Raw genomic sequence first — 22,058 nt, 5'->3', positions numbered from 1 at the left:
CCCATCTACCGTGTTCTCCGTACCTCTTCTTTTCCCATTTCTCTTCCCGCACTCACGGGCCCACGTCGTCGAGTCTGAATCCCAATCCCGGATCCCGACGCTCTGGACTTGGGGGTATTGTTTCTTTTCAACCAGCCCTGTGCTGATCGGCCCTGTCACTGCTGCTGTGCCCCTTCTACCCGCGCTACCAAGCTGCCGGGTCCGCGAAGAACGAGAAATGACAGGATAGGAACAGGGTGTATCCACCAACCAACCGACAACAGAACTGAAGGATTGGACACCGAACACTGTCTATCAACCCAGAAGCAAGGACGCAAAATATTCCTTGCTGGATCAGAAGCGGTTGATAGTTTAAGACGGGCGAAACAAAAACAGAAAGGAAACAGAAAACAAAGGGCGCAAGCAGCGAAGAAGCCATCAGATACGCGTCTCTGATAGCATCAACCGCTGGCGCTCTCCCCTGCCCTGCCCGGTGGTAAGGTCCACCAGCGGCGCAGCGACAGCAGAGGTGTGAATCGAGGGACTGTTGAAACCGCCCGGGGCGGTGCTGGATGGTATTCTACGCGAGAGGGACAAGAGAATCAGAGGAAATGACTGGGGTTGGGCCTTCACAGGTGGGTATGGGCGATGGTCAGCTGGAATCCGTCTCAGGCTTGAATACGTCCGGCTTCTTGTTCGCCAAATCAGTCGCTCTGGCCGCAGTCATCGCATTCTTGGTGTGGGAGTTCCGGTCGTGGTACCGTCTGCGAAAAATCCCCGGACCTTTCCTCGCCTCGATCTCGGTCCTGTGGCAGTTGAAGAAGGCAATTGGGGGAACGTACCACGAACATCTGAATGAGATTGCGCGGAAATATGGTAAGTTAACTCGGCTTTGACGCACTATTCTTCACTGTTACCCAGAAGCCATGTCTTTGGCCTCAAAGATGCGCAATCTATGAAGCCATGGCTTTGGTGTTGCGACACCTGTCCAACAAGCGCCCCGGGAAACTGGAGAGATGGATGCTGATCACTGATATCGCTGCAGGCCCCCTTGCGCGCATAGGGCCGAACGAGCTCCTCTGCACAGACCCGGACTCACTGCGCAAGATGTCGGCCGCCCGCTCGCCGTACACCAAGGGCGACTTCTACGACTCCGGCCGAATCACGCCGGGCGTCAACAATGTTGTCTCGATGCGGGACGAGAACGAGCACAAGGCCATGAGGGCGAGGATGGGTCCGGCCGTAAGTCTCTGTTGTCTTTGTGTTCTCAATCCCTCGGTTGTGTTTGGTGTCATTAAGACCCGGAAAACCGCGGCGACTTTTGAGTTTTGGTCCGCTAATTGCTCAACCTCGCCGAATAGTATGCCGCCAAAGAGAACGAAGGTTACGGCTTTGAAATCGGGATCGACCGCCAACTCATGAATTTCGTCCGCCTGATAGACCACCATTATGTTTCCACGGACTCGGAGTTTAGGCCGCTAGACCTAGCCGAAAAGACGCAATTCTTTGCTCTCGACGCCATTGGCGACGTCTCCTTTGGTGGTGCTTTTGGGTTCCTTGCCGAGGATCGGGACTTGTTTCGGTATATCGAGATCAACGAGTCATCTCTACCCATTATGAATCTCGTCTCGGTGCTTCCTTGGCTTGGTCGGCTCGTTCACAAGTGGCCTTTTAGATTGGTATTGCCCAAGGAGGGTGACCAAGTCGGTTTTGGCCGTTTGATGGGGTGAGTGGTGTCAGCCAGTCTTGAGGCGCAAGAAGACAGAGTCTGAAGACTAACATGGCGCAGCTTCGCTAGAAATTACGCCGAAATGAGACTCCAACCCGGCGCGAAGCCCCAGAAGGACATGATGCAAGCTTTCATTAACCAGGGCCTCGGCAGAGATGAGCTTATTCAGCTTGTGTACATCCACATGTAAGTCGGCCACAGATCTCATCAACACGGACGCTCATGCTACTTCAGGATCGCTGGCACAAATTCAGCTGCGCAGGCCATGCGCATGACACTGCTATGTTTGATAAACAATCCTGTCGCATACCAACGGCTCCGGCAGGAAATTGACGATGCTGTCGCCGCAGGCGTCATCAGCTCTCCCGTCACCAACGCCGAAGCCCTCAAACTTCCATATCTCCAGGCTGTCATCCGGGAAGGCTTGCGCTTCTACCCTCCCGTCACTGGCCTTGGCTTCAAGCAAGCGCCTGAGGGTGGGGACGTCCTAAACGGCTACTTCATTCCCGGCGGCACGCAGATCGGGCACAACTTCTTCGGCATCGGACGCTCACTTTGGGTGTGGGGCCCAGACGCCGATGTCTTCCGCCCCGAGAGATGGCTTTCGGCAAGTGAGGACGAGCTCAGGCACATGAGTGCTGCCGTCGATACACACTTTGGCCATGGAAAATATTCTTGTCTTGGGAAACCGATTGCCATGATGGAGTTGAACAAGATCTTTGTCGAGGTACGTAATATTCCTCCCCACACACGTCTGCAGTAGCCGACTGACTTGAGCTTAGCTGTTGAGGCGATACGATTTCACCGTCATGAACCCGGAAAAGCCTATCAAGACTCTCAGCGCGATTTTCTTTGTCGCCAGAGACTTTTGGGTCAGGCTGACCAGACGCCCGACCAATCAGTGACCAATCTCTCCTCGTCTTCAGTTGTGACGTTACGAATCCCCTCAATATTTTTGTCTCTATTTGTTGAGTTGTGGCAACCTGACCCTGCCATGGCTGAATGCTTTCCATCATACCCGGTTGTAAAGCCATGTTTGCATTGTATACCTTATGTTACCTTAATACATGTATCTCGTCCGCACATCTTGATTGTCACATTAACGTCAACCAAGGATGGACGCACGTCTTAATTACCGCCGCGCACTGAAAACTTGGTAAAAAGTGGATTGCACTACTCAAGCCAATGTAATGAAGGCCCTCCCCCGTCCTATCCAACTGCGCCTTCCCAAATGCCTAGGCCATCGCCTTCTACCGGATCGCTGACTTGATTCAGAAATCTGCAATAGCAGATGAAGCTAGCAGTAGTGAGTAATGATTATGGTCGGCCGGAGCGGTCTGATCACCCAATGTCGACGCATGTTTAGCATGTTTTGCCGCGGATATCGCAGAGGGCCAGAGCATGAGAAATCAGGAAATAGTGTGGGACACTCTCACTCATCCAACTCCGTAGAATATAGAAACTTTCCGTCTTATGCTTGGTCTTCCGAGTTCTTCTTCCAACAGAAAGATCCACACCCTACGAGAAACTCAATGGACTTCCCGCGACCCCGCTTGACGACAATTATTATCGCCAAAGAAAGCACAGATAGGCACAGCGTAACCCAGAACAACGCATTTCCCAGATGATCAGACGCGTAATTCAAGAAACGTCCGTCTGACCCATGCCACGAGCGTCCTGCCGCATGCCCGAACAGCTTTCCCGCGTATCCCTCATCCAGCAGCACCATACCGTGGTGTACTGTGCTGTACATCCACGCGTACTGACGGAACGCATATGTCACCATGATCGGACCCGTGGACCAGAATACCTGGAGGTAGGGCAGGAGTATCCGTTTTGAAGCAGAACCGCCGCGTCGCTTGGCTTCTTGGAGAGCCCATTCGAGGAAGGGAGAACCACGTTGCGCCATGAAGAAGTGGTTGCTGAGTCCAAGAGTTCCCGATGTGGGAGCAAAGACGCCTTGTAGGCCGAGGTTTTGCACGCAAGACATCTCCTGCGTCGATCTAGGGTACACGTCCAAGTCTGCGTAGATGCCTCCCTCGGCATGGACAACAACTAGTCTTGCTACGTCGGCTCGTTGGATGTTTTGAGCATAGCCCTCGTATGTAGAGAACAACCAACCGTATTTAGTCTTTATGAGTTCAACGACGTCTTCGTCTGTCCATATTTTGATGGTGTAATTCAGTGGCTCCATCATATTCTTCCATGTCTCATGAGAAGCTTGGACTGGATATGTGCTGACATTTTTGCTCTTCCAGATTTGGTGAACAAGTTTGGGGATCGGTTCTTGCGATTTCGGTGTATTGACGGGACTCCGAGTGTCTTTCCCATTTCTTTCGGAATCATCGCAAAGACTGATGACTTCAATGGACTGGCTAGGGAGGGAAAAGTCATTGGTGTAACTGAGTTGATGAAGAACCACAGCCGCCATCAGGCCCAAGATGAGAAGAGCTGAAGCTTTCAAAATGACCTTTCCTGGGAGCGCTATCATCTTGGTTGTAGTCGGACCCGATCTTCATGAAGAGATGCGTTGTCCGAGTGAACTCTCCAATAGGTTATCGTTTTGCGAGTAATGATTTGCAAAAGAATCGAAAGAATGGAAACGCTGATGAAACAGACAATGAATCGGGGTATATTTTGATGACAAGAACAAGCAAGACGAAGCGAGCCAAGGGAGAATGAACAGTGTTGCGACTTTTTCGAGATGTGGTAGGGTATCAAAGAAAAGAATTCCCAAGGTCGGGTTGTTTCCTAAGCGCTTTCGTAGCCGCAAGACGACGGTGAAAGGAGGGAAAAGATGGAAGTGAGCAGCAAGAAACGATTAGGTTCAAAGATCTCTTTTGAGTTTAACTGTGACCTTGTTTTATAAGTAGTTTCCAGTGGTTGATACCCTATAAACATAAAACCTTTTCAGGAAAGCTGGACATTTCCCAGGCTATTCCTAAACCACCACACCGTATATGATCATGGGCCACTCTCTTGACTCGACAAATCATCGTCGAAAATTCTTTCTCCGGTCCCAAAATTTGACTCGTGGAGGCGCGGGGCATCATGTTTGACACCCTTTCGGACCTACCCCATCAGGCGGCTAGTAGACTTTTGGACGGCCTAGCTGCCTCCTCCCACGCATCTGGCTTTGCAACAATGAAACACTCTCCTATTGATAGCTTCGCCACCTCCCGGCAACTGCGGATGACCAAAGTAAACCCTCTTTTGACCGTAATAGTGTTGCTCCCTTACGTATTCGGACGCACGTGTACGTTAGTGGTCCAGGAGTAAGCGCTGCTGTGGGCAAAGTGTGGTTCGTGGGATTTTGAGGCGAGATCATCGTGCGCCCAACACCTAGGCAACAGTTTAAAAATTCCCAGCTGGGAAAGGTGATGGGGGCCACCCTGGATTAAGGAGGGCTGAGCTTAAGATGGTATCTTTTGAATTCTTCCCCTGCATGAACGACAAGCACCCGGCCAATTGCATGCCGATTTGTAATAACTCAACGGTCTTTTCATATTTTCGTCCCAACTTGTTCACAAAAAGGAAACACACCAGAACTTGCATCAACTTGACCTCCTCCGGGGTTCTTAGCCGTGCCTTTCATCAGGAGATCTGGTTCGGACGTGGAGTCATAATGCTGACCATGAAACCACGGCTCATGATTCACTCTGGTCGCTAACGTTACGAGGAATTATCTCATGCAAACGAAAAGCCCAGATCTTGACATAGTCAAAGGTGACTCTGTCAATGTACACCAAATGATTCTACGTCAACTTTGAACGGCACAGTGATTTATATGATCACTACACTTGGACTTTCTTATTCTATAACCAGAGCGGCAATATTTGCCTAGAGTTAAGTGCACCAGATGGCCTGCGACCTACTACGTTGTCCTCCACCTCAAGGCAGCAGCAATTTTGGTATCCATACACAAGAGAGGGGACATCCTGGCAATGAGAGATCCAGTGCTACGGTAAACTAGACGTTCAGACAAAAGTTGACAAGCATCCTGATTTTCACGGCCAATCAGATCCAAACAACCATCGGAAAACTACGAACTAGCGAACGGTTGCTTGTTACAGACCTCGTATTTGTGTTGGAACTAAGGTAGCCGCTTTATCTGATCAAAGCCCTTTGACATGAAGGCATTGCTATTGTCCGTCTCTATTCATCCGTCTTCACGACAGGGGCCGTGGAAAGTTGACAGACTTGCCATATCGGGCAAACCAAAGAGGCCTCACCACTCGGGAGAAAAGGGTTACGTTACCAGCCAACGGCTTTCGCGTAAGTGAGACATTTTGTTTCCTGAATCAGGGCTGGGGTCTATGGAATGAAGCTGAGTCCAGTCCAGCGAGATCCAATTTCCGAAAGCGACGGACCAGCATAATCACGACACGCAGACCCTTAAATACCCATCACCAGGTCATAGAGCCCACTGATAATCCCACATGCATGCAGAATCGCCGATTTTAGCATTAGGAAAATGTAAAGCAACGTTGCTACTGACCCTCTCCATGGTGATTTATGTTTACTCTGAGCGCATGGAACGACATTTCGCTAGGATCTTTGCGTGAAATGAGTTGAACACTGTTCATCGCCCTTGGGCGAGGGCGTGATGAATACATCTATGCAGTGTGCCGCTCCCAGCTAGCACTTCATCCCATTACCAAATAAATTCCATGGACTGCAGGCTAATGACTACCTCGTATTACAAAGCTTATCCCATGTGTGATGATTGTGTTAATATTTCTCAAAATGGCTAGGAGACCAACACTTCACCCTCAAATACTATTTTCCGTTGCAGATTCGGAGGCCGAGGGCAATTCTCCCATGCACCCATGAGACAATCATCAACCGACGCTTCCCCCTGTCGAACTAGAGCACAAGTCACTGGCTGCTCCACAATGCCGCGGGATTATCTACACCAATAATCCATGGCAAGTATCATCCTACATGTAATTAACTTTTCTCGCGCCATCCATCCCCTAGCCGGTCTAGACCTTCTCCCGGCCCGAAGCGATAGTCATGGTTCCGGCAACGGCAACGAGAGCGTCTGGCTATCAGTCATTGTCTCAGCCAAAGATGAAGATGCAGTCAACATACGTGTCTCAAGTCCAGGGCTGAGCGTTGAAGAGGCATCTCTCACCTGGCCAGCGACCAGAATCATCAACGGCTTGCGGGCCGTCCCAGTACAAGCATGAAGCCTAAGAAACACAAGATTCTCCGCATTGGATAAATGAGCTTCGTGCTTTCCATGATCTTCGACTCAAGTGCTATGATTCGTGTTTACGGCATGGGCACTATTTCTCTTTGGAGTTTGTGGATTTCAGCTCTGTCTCACGATATATCAATCAGACCAACATGCCTCCCCCTACCGCTGCCGAGATCCCTTTGCAACAAGTCCAAGTCCTCTATCGTACAACCATATCAATTTCACCATCCGCGCTATCCAACTCCCTCTCAAAGGTCATCTGGATATCCACAACCTGCTGCAACTGCTCGCAGTCCAACCTCCGCTTCTTGTACGCAGCAAGACTCTTGGCCGTCCTCACCACGTTCTTGATCTGCCGCCCATTCAACTTGCTCTCAGCAAGCTTCTCGTACCCAGCCTCGTCAATGTCGATACCGCCCTCGACGTTGCCCAAAAAGTTCTTCCACACCTTCATCCGGCTGTCGCGGGGCAGGTCGTCGTACTTGAGCGGCACGTGAATGCGGCTCTTGAAGGCGTCATCAAAGGTGCGCACGCGGTTCGTCGTCATGAAGAGGATGCCGCTGTAATACTCGAGCGTGCGCAGAAAAATGGACACGAGGCTGTTGCGCTCCATGTCGTGCAGCGAGCGGCGCTCGAGGAAGACGTCGGCCTCGTCGATGAGGAGAACAGCCTTCCAGGTGCTCGCCAGGTCGAGCGTCCTGGCCAATTTGTCGTCCAGGACCGCTGATGAGGTGCCAAGGTCGCCCGAGGAGACGATATACAGGGGCCGACGGCTAAACTCGGCCACGCACTCTGCCGTCAACGTCTTTCCCACGCCGGGAGGGCCGTGGAGGACGAGGATGAGGCCTTTGCCCTTGCCCTTGACGATGTCATCAAAAGCAGATGAATTTGGGTCCGTGGCGCGAGCGGTATGTTGCGCGACAAGAGCCTGCACGAGCTCCTTTTGCGAGTCTGGGAGGACAAGCTGCTCGAAGCATTGGGTGTTCCACTCAATGGGGCTGATCTCGTCGACGAAGAAGTTGAGGAAATTCTTCTCGGTAAAGCTAAAGCCACGAACCATGGGGCTGGCCAGGAGGCACTGCTCGTCAGTCAGAGGCGCAAACTCATTGGTCTCCTTTGGAACGAGTTCTACATCGCCGGTCTCGTCGTCCTGCTTCCGCTTCCGGCCTACCGTCTCTGGGAACGAGACGACGTTGAAGGCGTGGTCGGCCATGATGCGGTGGTGAGTCTCAGTGTCAACCATGACCCGGCCGTCAATGTTGAAGCGGCGGTTGTGGTGGTCCAACGCAACACCCTTGTACTGACGGAAGTTCTGGCCGGCGAGAGCCTCCCATCGACGACCGCGCTCGGTCAAGATGCGCGTGGCAGTGTCAGGGCTAGGATGGTATAACAAAGGAAGAGCATTGAGAGAGGCGATCGGCGCAACTCCAGCAAAAGCGGGAATCAAGAGGGCCTCATGCCTCGTGCCAAACTTGTCACCGTCAAAGTCGACATACTCGACGCCAAGCTGAAGACCTGGGCATTGGCCGCATGTATACTGGTAACTGTGGAGCCTGTACACGCGAGCCTGGCTCATTCGGGTAGCGTAGATGAGGCATCCTGGTCGGAAGATGGTCCAGAGGTGCTCGTAGCTCATCAAACCCTGCTCAAGAAGGTTTGCGCCTTTGGTGATGACATCATTGAACTCCTCGTCAATAAAGTTGAGCAAAAGGGGAAGGTGCCTGGCTCCATCGGAATCGGGTTCGAGACCGACAGCAGCCTCGGCCAGCTCGTGTCGGTAGTGGTAAAGACTGCGGGGAGGGAAGTCGACGGTGATACTGGAAGTCAGATAGGACTGGCCAGGGAATTTGCTGCCAATGACGTCTGCTAGAATTTTCTTGAGCCCGGGGGAGTTGACTTCGAGTGAGGTGCGGCAGATGTATTTGTTCTGGCTATCATACTGGCGCGTTATCTGGAAGAGCCAGTGTGAGACGACAACACGGACGAATCGTGGAAATGAGTACTTACACAGAGGGCATACTTCTCGTACCAATTAATCTTCTCCTCGGGTACATCCTCGTCCTCCTTTGGCTCGGTAATGTATGAATATCCCTTCTTTGTCCATCGCCTCTCTAGGTGTTTAACTTCGATCTGCATAGGCGCCCTCTCAAGCTCCTCGCGGCGTCTCTTGTCTTCCTCGGTAAGGATGCCGTTGATCTCCTGCTGGTCCTCCTCATCAAGAAGCTCATTGTTGGTACGTGCCATTGTGACTGGGCGAGGCTTGACTAGTAACGTCTCTGGGTGTTTTGACAAGAGGAATCTGGGAAGACGAGAAGATGGTTTGTTTTCTTGAAGCCAGATATCTCTTTTCGATCAACAGGCTTTTATACTGCAACGTAAGACTTGAGGGTGCCCAAAAAGGCTTCAGCCCGTGCTAGCCAGCCGGGTCCTGAGGTTCCAGGCAGGACATAGGTGAAGTAGGCAGCCGTACCCCGCTCGGACGGCCGTCAAGGGTCATCGGCTCCCGGAGAGGCGTCAGATTGACGGGGCCGATAACGATGTGAGTCAACGCCATATCGTAACCAGTGATAGGAGTTAGTAAACGAAGAAATGGCCCGATACTTGCGAGGCTCTAAGCTTGTGTAATGATCCACGATTTGTGACAAGGGGGTTTGCTGCCTGCGTAGCCTGGAGTCCTCTGATTTGCGACCTAGACTAGTGGCCTGGAAGCCTCAAGAAACCCCTGCATGGTGCGTTGCGACCTATTTGGACCTATGTGCTTGCATCATCGCACATGGTGTTGTTTGAAGACGGCCTGGCTTGAACCGCCGTTGGCAATGAACGGAGACAGAGACATCATGCTTCCATTAGGCTCTGCAATGGGGAGGATTCAAAATTGTAACTCGATGAGTTTAATTGGAGCTACTCAGCTTGCGGAAAGTACTTGGTAAGGTGTGCATGGATTGTTGCACCTGGAGACTTGCCGTCGACAATCCTGAGGCTCTAGAATATGTCCCGGGGGTGGAGAGACGACGGGAAGAGTGGGGCCACTCCAGCCACACTCCAAGGCAGCAATGCCTGTGGCGCAGAGAGAAATGCCCTAGTCACTCATGTCAGCAGCAGCACCAACGAGTCCCGTGTGGCATGTTAATCAACGAACCCGTTTGTGCCTAAGGGAGTAGCATGAGCCATGTGGCATCACAGCAGAGATTCGTTGGGATCGTTTAGGACAAAGAAGGTCTTATGTATCTGATTCTACATACAAGCTGGCGTGGCCAGCGCCCCGTCTTGCGACGGGCATGATTTCTTCTCCTTGCTGCTGCAAGCGCAATGCAGCGTATGCGAAAATGGTGTATCATTCGCCTTGTCATGTTTGCTCTATCCCCAAAACTCCATAATTATGTCTCATCCCTTTTCTTTTGCGTATATACAGCAACGTTGCGAACTCAACGACGCGCCCGCTCGACAGCCGCCGCGCTCTTGCCAGCAGACTTCTCGGCCGCATTGGTCATGGCCAGGCTGACCGGTGTCATGGTTCCGTTGACCGGGGCTGGCGTGTTGCTCCGCGTAGGGGGCGCAGAACGGTTGTGCTGCATGTGAGCACTGACAAGGTGACCGGCAGCCAAGGCACTGCACAGTGATAACTCACCAGCCAGGACACCGGCAGCAATGATACGGGCGAGACGGCGAGCGTTCTCACCTGGGGTCGTGGGGTGGGGGCCGCGAACTCCGAGCATGTCGAGCATGGCACTCTGAGGCTCAAGAATAGTTCCGCCACCGAGGGTACCGACTTCGAGCGAGGGCATGGAGACGGAAATTTGAAGAGAACCACGAAGGCTACGAGCTGTTAGTGACGATATACCTGCGAGGAAGGGAAGCGACTTACTTCTTCATGATCGTGATACAGTTAGCGCTCTCCACAACTTGCGCGGGGTCTTGTCCCGTAGCGAGGAAGATGGCAGCAACGATGTTGGCGGCGTGGGCGTTAAAACCTCCGATTGAACCAGCCATAGCGGAGCCAATCAAATTCTTGTCAACGTTGAGCTGGACGAGAGTATCAACGTCGCTCTTGAGAACGTTCTTGACGACGTCAGCAGGAATAATGGCCTCCGCAACGACACTCTTTCCACGTCCGTCAATCCAGTTAATGGCAGCTGCCTTCTTGTCCGTGCAGTAGTTACCAGAGACCGAAACAATGCTCATGTCTTCGAAGCCCTCGGACGCCATGACAGAGAGCGCATGCTCGACACCCTTGGAAATCATGTTCATACCCATGGCGTCACCAGTGGTGGTTTTGAAACGGATGTAGAGGTTGGTACCGGCTAGGGCGGTCTTCATCGTCTGAAGACGTGCAAAGTTACTAGTAGAGTTGAAAGCCTTCTTCATGGTAGCCTGACCAGCCTCAGAGTCGAGCCAGATCTTGGCAGCACCAGCACGCTCAAGGGTCTCAAAGCCGACGCAAGGCCCACGGGTCATGCCATCGCCGGTAAGGACGGTAACGGCACCGCCGCCAGAGTTGATCGCCTTGCAGCCACGGCTGGCAGACGCAACCAGAACACCCTCGGTAGTAGCCATAGGAATGAAGTAGCTCTGTCCATCAATGACAAGAGGGCCAGCAACGCCGACAGGCAGAGGAAGGTAACCGACGACATTCTCGCAGCAAGCGCCAAAGACTCGCTCCCAATTGTAGTTCTGGTACGGAAGCTTGGACCGTTCGAGACCATTAGTCAAGTCAGAGGTAGCGTTGGTACGGGAGATGATGGAACGGCGAATCTTGACAGCGCGAGTGAAGTCCTTGAGAGCGCGTTCGAGAGAGTAGCCGGGAATCTTGCCACGAAGAGACATGGCGACAATCTCTGAGTCAGTCATCTCGTGTACACGCTTCTCAGCAATCATCTTTTCAAGCTGGGCAATGGTGCGCTTCTCGACGGGGCTGGCAGGTTCAGAAGGCTTGGCCTTGGTCATTGCCAATTCAGCCTCGTCGTCAGTCGTCGCAGGCGTGGCAGGTCTGGGCGTAGGAGGGATGTACTCGCCAAGGGGTAGGGTAGCCGAATCGGTATCGTTAAACTTCTCGGCGCGAGCCAGCTCCTTGGGGTCGATCTGGTGGTCGGGGACATTGGGGTCTTTGATGCCCCAGCGAGCAGCGTTGAACAGGTAGCCGTTCAAAGCAACGCTCATGGCCAGAGCAACAATGATCCATTTGGAGAGAACAGGGTCCTCGAGACTCTTCAGAATGCTGCCAACCATGCGACCGCCCATACCGTAGCTCTCGAACGTATCGTACTCATCCTCGTGCTTTTGGCCAGACTTGCCAGCAGGGGAAGGAAGCGCGTAGTGGATAGAGGGGTATTCCAACTCATACTTGATGGGAGTGAGGACGGTGACAACGGTGGGGCGCTCGTTCGCCTTGGCTGATTCCAAAATGGCGTCCAGGCCGTTCGAGGCGACCTTGAAGGGGTCGACAGGAGCAGCAGCGACAACAGCGCTGAGACCGCCAGTCAGTGACGATAAGCTGGGGAGGGAGCTGGAGTTGCGGAAAGGAATAGTGCAGATGTTGATGGCGTTGATCAGGACGAAACCGCTGACCATAAGCACCTTGAATTTGGGGACATTGCTGCTCTTCATCTGCTTGCCAAACAAAGAAGTCTCCTTGGGGCCCTTGCCGTCAAATTCGGGCCAATTGTTGCTGTTGGCCACATTTTCGGCCACGCGGTGGCTGACGCCGTCGTCTTCAAGCGCGCGGCGCATGTGGACATGGCGCTTGATGCGGTTGATCTCGAGCTTAATGCTCAGGATGGCGGTGTAGAAGGAGAAGAGAAGGATGCAGTCAAAGAAGAGAATCCAGGCGGCGAGGAAGCAGAACTGCTGCAGACCGCCCTGGACACCAGAAGCAGCGCCGAGAACGAGAATGCCGATCTCAATAGCGTAGTCCTTGATAATGTCGTAGCCCTTCTCTTTGATGGCGGCTTGCACAGCGTACTGAATGACGTTAGGGGATGGCACGTCGGACTTCTTCTTGCTAGACTTTCTGTCGTCCTTGTTCTCCTGCGGCCGGCGGTGCTCAACAGCGTGCGACAGCACGGCGCGGGTAAGAATGATGTTCTTCTCAAACCCGATTGTTACGACCAAGAACGGTAGGCCTTCGGAAAGCAGCACCATAGTAATTGGGATACCGAGCTTGGTGGTGACGAGCAGACCAAACAGGAAGGCGAAGACGGAGGAGAAGAGGACGTTGGTGAAGAGCCAGAAGTTTGAGCCCATGCGGCGCATCGAGAGGAAGAGCGAGACAAAAGTCAGGTGCATGGACAGGTAGCCGAGGACCATGATGAAGATGTCGAGAGCCTCGGCGTTCTTGAGCAGGTCGAGGAACTCTGTCCAGCCATTGCGTGCCCACTGAACCAGACTGTTATGGGTGTGCACCTTGGCAGCCTTCATGATCCACATCTTCTTCTCCTTGCCGTGCATCGTCTCCGTCTCGTCACTTGCGGCATCGGGGATTTCCTGAGCTACGGACAGGAATTCGGCGGCCTGGGGGTAGGGCACAGCGAACGCGAGAGCGCTGTCCTGGGAGTAGCTCGTCAGAGAGTTGGAGGTCGAGGGAAGCGAAGTGATGGAGAGGTTCTGCGGGATCGGGACGGCGTGGGTGCGCGGGGCGGTATTAATCGACTCGGGAGACTGGGACTCGGGGAAGACGAGGGTCAGGAGGGCCTGGTGATCAACTTCACCGGCGATGGAGGCCTCGGGCTCGACATTTTGCCATTTCCAGGCGGTCTCGGGGCCGGCTTGCAGGCGTCGGCTGCCCTCGACAAGGGACGACCAATCGGCGGTGCGGACACTGATGGTGGCATCAAACAAGCTCTCCTGCAGCAGGCCAACGTACGAAGTACTGGCCAGAACGGCAACAATGACGACAGTGTGGATGGGATGGGAGCAGGCGAGCTTGGAGAGAAGCTTTAGAGTTGGTGTGATCTTTTTGTTGACCCAGGAGGGGGCGGCGGCCTGTGCGGCGGGCTGCTCACCCCGAAAACGGCGGGGGAGAAGTGTTGAGGATATCATGGCGAAAGTTGCGGTGAATCAAGATCGTCTATTAGGAAGACATTGGTGTACAACGGCCGAGGATGAGGGGACGAAGGCGAAGTCTGTTTCTTGGGATTAGCGATTGAGACCTTGGTAGCAATCCAGAGGCATTCGGGTTTCGAGGCGGATGATTGCGCGAAAAGACGCGGAGAGGTGGTTGGACTTGGGGTGGAAGACTATCTGGTTGGAATTTGGGTTGAGGAATTTTGGCGACGCGGATACGAGATGGTTGTGTGGGATGCGCTGCGCTGCTCTGCGCTGCAATGCCGATTGGAGGGGGGATTGGCGTACCAATTGAGCCGACGCCGTTGACGTCGTTGGAGTTCAGAATTTGCAGCAAAGTGCCTCAAACGCTCGCAGATCACTGAGAAGGATTTTGTGGGAGGAGCAAAGGGAAAATTAAATTAAAAGTTGCGAAGTGTGTCGGAGATCGAGGGTGTTGGTCGCGGAGAGCCGAAGTCGCAAGGAGCTGTTGAAGTGCTCGAATCGGAGACGGGAGTGGGTTGCACAGTTCCTGTTGAAGAGGATGCCTTGCAAAAGGGGTGGAGGGGGAGGTAGGGAGAAGATCGCTCAGAGAAAGAGGAACAAGAGCAGAAGTGTACTCGCGATGCAATGGGCAGCAAAGTACCTTTTAAAGATATGGAGACAAGCGGTCTCTACTTAGATAGTCACAAGTGGCGTAGCGGGGGACGAGGATGAAGAGAGACAGGATAAGACCTGGTGCTAAAGGAGCAACACGTAGTGAGGTGCGCAGCATTAGATAGGAGAGGTGAGAGGATAGGAGCAAGCTTAAGCAACGGTTCCAAGTAGCAGTAGTAGTGGTGGTGTTGGTGGTTGTAGTGGTGGTGGTGGTGGGCAAGGAGGTGTGCAGGGAATAGAAAAACAGGAAATAAGATCAAAAACAAAAAAGAGAGTTGCCAGGCACCCGGATGCTTGTCAATGGCACAGCGGACGGAGGGAACGAGCAGAGAGGTCAGCTCCGAAGGTACCCATCGTTTTGCGGGAGCAGATGGCGGCCAAGGAAGTATCTCAAAGATCCACCTTGGGACGGAAGTGAAATGATGGTAATCCCGGCAAGATGTTGGCGTAAGTTTATGGTGGGCGATGATGATGAGCAGCGCCAGCATGAGCACCTGGGACGAAGAGGGACGCTGCAAAAAAAAAAAAGAAAAAAAGAAAAAAAGCGACGATTTGAACATGGGTGGCCCACCGAAGGCAATTAATTTACCCATGATGATTCGCGCCAATGTACCGCGGTACATCAATGTTTAGTCTCAATTCGGTAAAGTGAGCTGTGCATAGAGTCCGCTGTGGCAGGTGTAAACAGGGTGGGGTGGTCTTGTTCCATGCTTGACAGCGACTCGTCGAGGTTTTTGAGCTGGAGGTGTCGAGCTTCGGGTTGGTGCGCCCGCCTATCGCATCTGGCACCTCCCATCAGCATAGCAGCCAACCTGTCGACATGCGCTAACGCACCTTTTGTGGTATTGGGAAAGGCCAGGCGGGCACTAATGACTACCTATCTTGAGGCTTCCATCGTCACTAACAAGTCGATCTAAGCACTCCAGCGCGTCCAGGTCACCCAGAAAGCCAGCCGACAAGCGGACGTGGGGTGGTAGCGGATGTGTCATAAGGTAAGGTAGGGAGCCACAAAACCGCCGGGCTGCAGAGAAGTACCCGCACGGATGGCGCGTCCCGTCTCGTCCACTCATTCCTCTTCGCCGTAATTTGGCTCTGTTGTAAATGTCTGGGGGTTTTGGTCAGAGAGGACTGACATGTCATTGGAGAGAGACACGAGTGGAGGGAAAGCTCTGTAAAAGTTGTTTGCTGTTTGCTGAACGTTTGCTTCCAGTCATTACATTGTATAATGGCGTATTTTATCTTGCCCAATTGAGCATGCAGCATACCTAAGGTGTACCTATGTCAGGTACCTAGGGAGGAACGTTGAAGACTCCTGATAAGCCAATAGGACACCTCGAGATAAGCCACATACATCTACTTGAATTGAGGCCTTGGACCTAGACCCTCAAACTCCCAAGAGCAATGCCGCCTGGCCGCCGCTTCATGTTGCACAGGCACTCAACGGGACCTGCTGCGACAGCTTCCCAGCTGTTGTGAAGAGACGGATGAAGCAACCTGCCCGGGACACCACGGACGCAGCAGGGCACTGTGTGGTTCCTTGAATGTGTCGAGGCGTATTGCAGTGCCTATGCGCCGTGCGTCCTTCTGCGTCGTTGACTCCCTTCTAGAAGGCGGCTTTGGTGCTACCTGAGTGAGGTGAGACGCATATGGAAATGGAGAAATTCAAACGTGTCTTGGACGAGAGAGAAAAGAGCGCAGGCGGACTCGGATGAACATCGCTGAGCCTGGTTTCCCTCCTTCTCTTCCATTCCAATTTACTGTACTAAATACGGATATAGTTGCACCTCAATACTGAAGAAGGCACCTAAGCACGCTAAGGTTGGCACCTTCCATTTCCAAGTCGAATACCGTTAGGAATTGACACCTGGATTACGTCCCAATTGGGAAAGGCGATCTTTCATGGAATTGCGGTGGGTCTCCCGCTCCTGCAGCGAGTGCTCCTTCCTGTTGGCTGCTGTTTTTCGTTTTTCGTTGGCACTACGGATACACGTTGCACTGCATTTGAGACGCAATTTTTCTCGACTTCCTTGCCCTGGTTTTCCCAATCCCGTCGGCGTCGGGTTACAAAAACAAGTCCTTTCATGCATCACCTTTCAGTGCCATTTGAGCCTCACCTGCGACCTTGTACTCCTCGGACCCTTCTCCGTTCCGACTCTCGCCCCAGTCTCTCGATTCAGCGTCTCACACTTTTGCAAGACCCCCTGCCAACGACGACTATTACCCTGTCAGCCTCCCCCAGATGGAGAGATGCCCCTCGACATGGACATTTATCCAACAGAGAAGACGTCTTCCAGCCCCCTCTCTAGCCTCTCTCTCGGACCATCCCCTCCTGCGGGCCTGATCTGATGTGATGGAATGCCCCCTGCCCACTCAATTCGAATCCTCCTCCCGGTCCTTTCTCATGTTATCTTGACGTTTCCGGACGCCGGTGGGCACAACGGGTACAGCCCGGGCGGTGAAGCTCCAGTCACGGTCAAAGGTTCGTGGCCAACGTCCATCAACGTCAGATCTGTGCAGCGAACCCCTGGCGATCCCCCTGTATTTTTCTTGCCTTATTCCCCCGTCTTTGTTTCGTGCCGCAGAACCTAGTCACCCAACTGGTTCTCCGAGAGTCTGCGCCTGCATGGACCAGCTGAAGGTCCCGAGTCTACCCTTTCGCCTGGGCCCTGCTGCTTTGTCACGGGGCTACGGATCCCTCATGATCTCCCATTACCCAAGCATCGCTGACCACGTCGACGGCCCAAAAAGTCCTTGTCGCTCGAAAATGTCTGTGTCTGCCGAGTCTGCTCTGCTCGCTGTTACGAAGAAAGTCCGAAGAAACGTTCAAACTGCTTTCTTAGTGGCCGTTGGCGTGGTACAATAGCAAAGGTACCTGTGGTAGGTACTTGGGCGTGCGAAACGCCGCAGTTCTAGACATGATGTCAAAGAAGAGAGTACAAAGTACATCGCCATCATATCTATTGCAATTCTAAACTGTCTCGAGCTTCATACAGCACCTTTGTCGTTGGGATAGGGCTATGTCGAGGCATGGTTTCTGTACGCCACAAAGGCCGATGGGAGTAAACTAAACCTCGGCGGTCCTCCCAAAAGCCGGTACTCTTTGAAACACCAGATATCCCGAACTCATCGCATAGCCTCTTTTGGAGGGAATACAAAAACTTCATTGGCCTCCGTTTGGAGGTCTCCAACGTCCAAGATATCAGAATCAGACGGCTTTGGATGAGGACATGCGTCGTTCACTCATCCCCGTCCAGCCGCTCCAACCTTGCGGATCTCCGGGCCCTCCATGCTGATAATCTTCACTCCGCTGGCCTCCAGGGCGCCCTTGCACTCGTCCCATTTCTCGGCGTCCACCGGCCTGGTGCCCTCTTCCACGATGAAGGTCCGGAACCCCTCCTTGTGGGCATCCAGCGCGGTACACTTGACACAGTAGTCAGCAGCCAACCCGACCACATAGACGTCCGTGACGCCCTTGTTCTTGAGAGATGCCGCGAGCCCGCTATCCGACACTCTGGGCGATTGGAAGGGGTCGTAGAAGACGCTGTACATTTCGATGTCCTTGTTCTGGCCCTTTCCGATGATGATATCAACGGCCGAGACATCTAGCTCCGGCACCAGGGCTGCGCCGGGCGTCCCCTGCACGCAGTGCACTGGCCACAGCCGGGTGTGATATGTCTCGGCGCTGTTTCGCGGGTTTACGATGTCGAAGGCATCGACAAAGGGCTGCTTGCCTTCATGGTTCGATGCGAATGAGACGTGATCCTCGGGGTGCCAGTCCTTTGTGGCAATCTTGGTCGCGAATGGCAGGCGCAGTAACGAGTTGACAACAGGGTGAATGTCGCGGCCGTTGGCAACGGCAAGTGAGCCATTCTCGAGCCGGTGTCAGCCAATGGCGCAGCAACTACAGCTGACTTGGACGCCTCAGGCCGCGCAAGTCGCCAAGTGATGCCGGACCGATATGTGACGGACGGGGAAGCATGATGGCCATGTACTTACAGGTGGGCAAAAGTCCTCTTGGAAGTCGACGATGATCAGCGCCGGTCTGAACGGGTCCTCCGACATGGCGGCTGTTTGCCTGATGGTTGCGTTCCGTAGTCCTGGATTCACTCGACACGGCTCGTCTTGTCTATGCGAGTCAACGATTCAAGTACCAACCGACTCGGGCAAGACTTGACGTAGGGCAGGTGGTTCACAAAAGGAAACCTCGTGTGTCGCGTGCTGCTGATCGAGGCAGAGTAGGTGCACAATCTGTAATGGCATCAATGAAAATGTCAGCCTCCGATGGCTCATCCCAATCAACGTGATGCCTACGGCTGCTTATCGTCAACGGCGGGGAACAACTACACTACTCGAGTCTACGTACCGAAGTAAATAGGTACCCACCGTACTTGCGTACCTTAGGGTAAGGTAGGGGTCCTTGGAACCAAATTACAGGCTTCAGGACGCTATTGGCAGGCTCAAATTGCCGCAACCTGATCTGCCACTGGCCCAATACAGGCCACCTTACCCTACCTAGGTAAGGGTAAGGTGGGTGACAGCTCTAGATAGCCTTATCGGGCGGTCAGGCCCTGTTTATCTTATCTGACCTTTTCGCAATTTGTCTTGCTCAAAAAGCAGGGCACTCCAAGTCTGGTACAAAGTGCCAGTCGAGTGGGCTGCGACACCAAGATTGACACCCATCAGCTTGACTCGCTCATTCGCTACGGGATGTATCCTTCTCATCCTGTCAACCAGCACTGCTTTTTGACTTTAACCATCCTGGATACCTTAAAGATGCGGCGGCCTTGGAGCCCTCGCAACAGCAGCACGAACTCGGCCTATGGTGCCGGACCCAGGACACCAAGTTGATCTAAGCATCACGGCATCAATGCGCCACTCTCCAACAGCTGAGCTGCGCCAAGCTCGCATCGGCAATGTCAGGGCTCCCGAGTTCAGGAGCTTGTCTTGTTCTCCACCAGCGGGCAGCAGCTGATGGCGCCAACCAATCCGGCGGGGGACCTCAACGACCACCCCTGAGCCTCTGAGACAGACGAGGTGCTCAGCTTCGGCGCTGTCATTGGCTTGTGGTTGGAGCTGTGAGACAGTGGCATTTTCAGCATTTCCTGAATGACCTGACAGCAAGCTTCACCACCAACACCTGCGAGCATCCTGAGGCGCAGGCGCAGGCGCAGGGTAGATATATCCTCGGCAACTTGCTACCTAGGTAAGGTATCGTTAAAGTCACGTATCAATCAGCGTACGTACATTCCTACCAGGTCCATAGGTAACCTGCCACCGTGCCCCCCGGGCCCGTTAGTGGAGATCCGAGCTCGGCCGGTGCAGCTACTTCGGCACGCAATTGGACACGCCGTTTCCGGTAATTCATTCCCCTGCCAATCGTTGCCCAATTACCCTCAGCTCGCCGATCGAGACGTCATGTTCATCTGGTGCCTCAACTGATGCTGTACCTACTCCAGTCACCCACGCACCTGGCTGCCATGAATGTTGGCTATCTGCCACTTCGGCGCGGGTGGGCGGCATCACAGCTCCCTCTCAGCCCTCTCTAAGCTCGGCTTGAGCTGACTCGTGGACTGAGAGCTCCTGTTCCGATTCTAGACAGAGACCTCTCAGCCCTGTCGTGCGGCATGCCCTCTCACCCTCTCCAATCATAAACATCAAATGGACTCTCGACTGCGGAAGTTCCCGAGAGCTGCTGCCGCCATGTCTCGACGTGCCACATCAGACGGCAGCCACTTCAGAGGTGAGGGGCCAATAGTGCGGTGCAACGGGTTAGCTTGTAGCACAGATCATTTGTTGGAGGAGAGGCGATACCAGATAAGAGCTCCAAGCTCCGCGTTTGCTGCACCGATTGCTGAAGAATCGCCAACGCTTCTACACATACAGTGAACTACGCAACCGATCATGCGTCTCTCTACCATTCTCCTGGCCGCCGCCGTCCGACCGGCGGTTTCTTGGGGCAATGTCGGTCACCGTACCGTCGGATACCTCGCCGAGAAATACCTGACTGACGAAGCCGCCGCCATCTACGGGGACCTGCTCGCCAACGATCGCAACTATGACTTCTCCGATGCGGCGACCTGGGCCGATACCCTCAGAGGCCACATGGGCTGGGCAAGCAAGTATCACTACATCAGTACTGTCTCTTGGCCATTGGCATAGCCACGCTCTCAGGACCAGGCTGCTCACGAATCGTCAGATCCCCGCGATGACCCTCCTCGTCTCTGCGGCATGAAGTACCCTCAAGACTGCCCAGCCAGCGGCTGCGTCATCTCCGCCATCACAAACTACGTACAAATTGAGCCACCCTGACCGTGCGGCGATTATCGAGACTGACCTGCTCGTACTAGACATCTCAAATCCTCGATACTAGCCTCGCGCACATTGACCGCAAGAACGCAACAATGTTTGTGATACACTTCCTTGGCGATATCCATCAACCCCTGCACGCCACCGGCCTCCTCCGCGGCGGCAACGACATCCGACCCGTCTGCTGGCGCCGCCAGCCCAACCACGGCGTCTGCAACGGCCCCATGAGCCTGCACTCGGTCTGGGACACGCAAATCCCGCACCGGATCCGCGGTCTGCCGCCGCACCTGAGCATCCCGCAGGAGAAAGTTGCCGCCGCAGCGTGGGCTGCTGATCTCTATCAACGCCAGGACCAGGCGGGAGTCAACGCGACGGTCGGGCAGTGCATTGATCTAGAGACGGGATCTTGCGCGTTGGGATGGGCCACCGAGTCGAATGCGTATGTCTGTTCGCACGTGCTGAAGAATGGGCTGGCGTGGTTGAAGTCGAATGACCTCAGCGAGGGTTACTTTGACGAGAACTGGGAGGTCGTCGATGAGGTGATTGGGAAGGCGGGCGTGAGGCTGGGAGCGTGGTTGAACGCCATTGCCGAGAGGTTATCTGCGGCGAAAGAGGAGCCTGTGTTTGAGGATCTTTGATTGGGGAATCAAACAGGTTGGGTCGTCGGGTAGGATGTCAACCTCGGGTCAGAAGGTGATTTCTGAGCGTGATGCTTCGCGATACCTGGTCTTCCGCCAAGCGCCGACTCGTATATCCCGAGTGTCTTCTGGAACCAACCCACTCGCGTATTACACGCGGCATGCTTTTCATAGAAATAGAGAAAAACGCCCCACGACACCGACGAGAATCGTTCCTTGCATGTCTCGAGACACGCAATTGGAATCATGTTGAGGCAGCGCTTTACAGGTTTTCGAATTCAACAACTCTGGATCACGCATTATTTGAAGATAGATGGACTTGATGAATGAACAAAACTGATGATTCTGGGACAGCATTCTACTGCGAAAGACATATCATTACTGGAGCAGGTTTCGGCTTGGGGATCTACCCTTAGTCTGGCCAGGTGGTGTACTTGACCAGACGAGTAGTATCGTACCCGGTCATTTCATTAGCTTGAAAGACGTTGTATAGCAGCGTACGTCTCTT

General features: G+C 53.6%; 6 protein-coding genes across 6 annotated transcripts; 2 read left to right on the top strand and 4 right to left on the bottom strand.

Annotated features, from left to right (window-relative positions):
- Positions 1–551: 551 nt before the first annotated feature.
- On the top strand, positions 552–2,613 carry CORC01_03104 (cytochrome P450; the record flags this gene model as incomplete). Its single annotated transcript, XM_022614754.1, has 6 exons — positions 552–855; positions 1,025–1,221; positions 1,341–1,705; positions 1,769–1,894; positions 1,943–2,435; positions 2,491–2,613. The coding sequence occupies 6 exons, from the start codon at positions 552–554 to the stop codon at positions 2,611–2,613; spliced, it is 1,608 nt and encodes a 535-aa protein (XP_022478756.1).
- Positions 2,614–3,179: 566 nt separating this feature from the next.
- Positions 3,180–4,199, bottom strand: CORC01_03103 (uncharacterized protein; the record flags this gene model as incomplete). The annotated part of the gene is made up of 1 exon (XM_022614753.1): positions 3,180–4,199. The coding sequence occupies one exon, from the start codon at positions 4,197–4,199 to the stop codon at positions 3,180–3,182; it is 1,020 nt and encodes a 339-aa protein (XP_022478755.1).
- Positions 4,200–7,110: 2,911 nt separating this feature from the next.
- CORC01_03102 (AAA family ATPase) lies at positions 7,111–9,155 on the bottom strand (the record flags this gene model as incomplete). The annotated part of the gene is made up of 2 exons (XM_022614752.1): positions 7,111–8,862; positions 8,919–9,155. The coding sequence occupies 2 exons, from the start codon at positions 9,153–9,155 to the stop codon at positions 7,111–7,113; spliced, it is 1,989 nt and encodes a 662-aa protein (XP_022478754.1).
- A 1,181-nt stretch (positions 9,156–10,336) lies between these two features.
- Positions 10,337–13,946, bottom strand: CORC01_03101 (hydroxymethylglutaryl-coenzyme A reductase; the record flags this gene model as incomplete). Its single annotated transcript, XM_022614751.1, has 2 exons — positions 10,337–10,727; positions 10,777–13,946. 2 exons carry the CDS (start codon positions 13,944–13,946, stop codon positions 10,337–10,339), a joined length of 3,561 nt encoding a protein of 1,186 aa, XP_022478753.1.
- A 3,900-nt stretch (positions 13,947–17,846) lies between these two features.
- CORC01_03100 (isochorismatase) lies at positions 17,847–18,668 on the bottom strand (the record flags this gene model as incomplete). The annotated part of the gene is made up of 2 exons (XM_022614750.1): positions 17,847–18,476; positions 18,603–18,668. The coding sequence occupies 2 exons, from the start codon at positions 18,666–18,668 to the stop codon at positions 17,847–17,849; spliced, it is 696 nt and encodes a 231-aa protein (XP_022478752.1).
- A 1,839-nt stretch (positions 18,669–20,507) lies between these two features.
- On the top strand, positions 20,508–21,550 carry CORC01_03099 (S1/P1 Nuclease; the record flags this gene model as incomplete). The annotated part of the gene is made up of 3 exons (XM_022614749.1): positions 20,508–20,739; positions 20,803–20,894; positions 20,954–21,550. 3 exons carry the CDS (start codon positions 20,508–20,510, stop codon positions 21,548–21,550), a joined length of 921 nt encoding a protein of 306 aa, XP_022478751.1.
- Between the last annotated feature and the right edge of the window lie 508 nt (positions 21,551–22,058).

Source organism: Colletotrichum orchidophilum (genome assembly GCF_001831195.1).
Source record: "Colletotrichum orchidophilum strain IMI 309357 chromosome Unknown Scaffold_18.1, whole genome shotgun sequence".
Taxonomy (NCBI): domain Eukaryota; kingdom Fungi; phylum Ascomycota; class Sordariomycetes; order Glomerellales; family Glomerellaceae; genus Colletotrichum; species Colletotrichum orchidophilum.
This window is presented reverse-complemented; position numbering and strand designations above follow the sequence as displayed.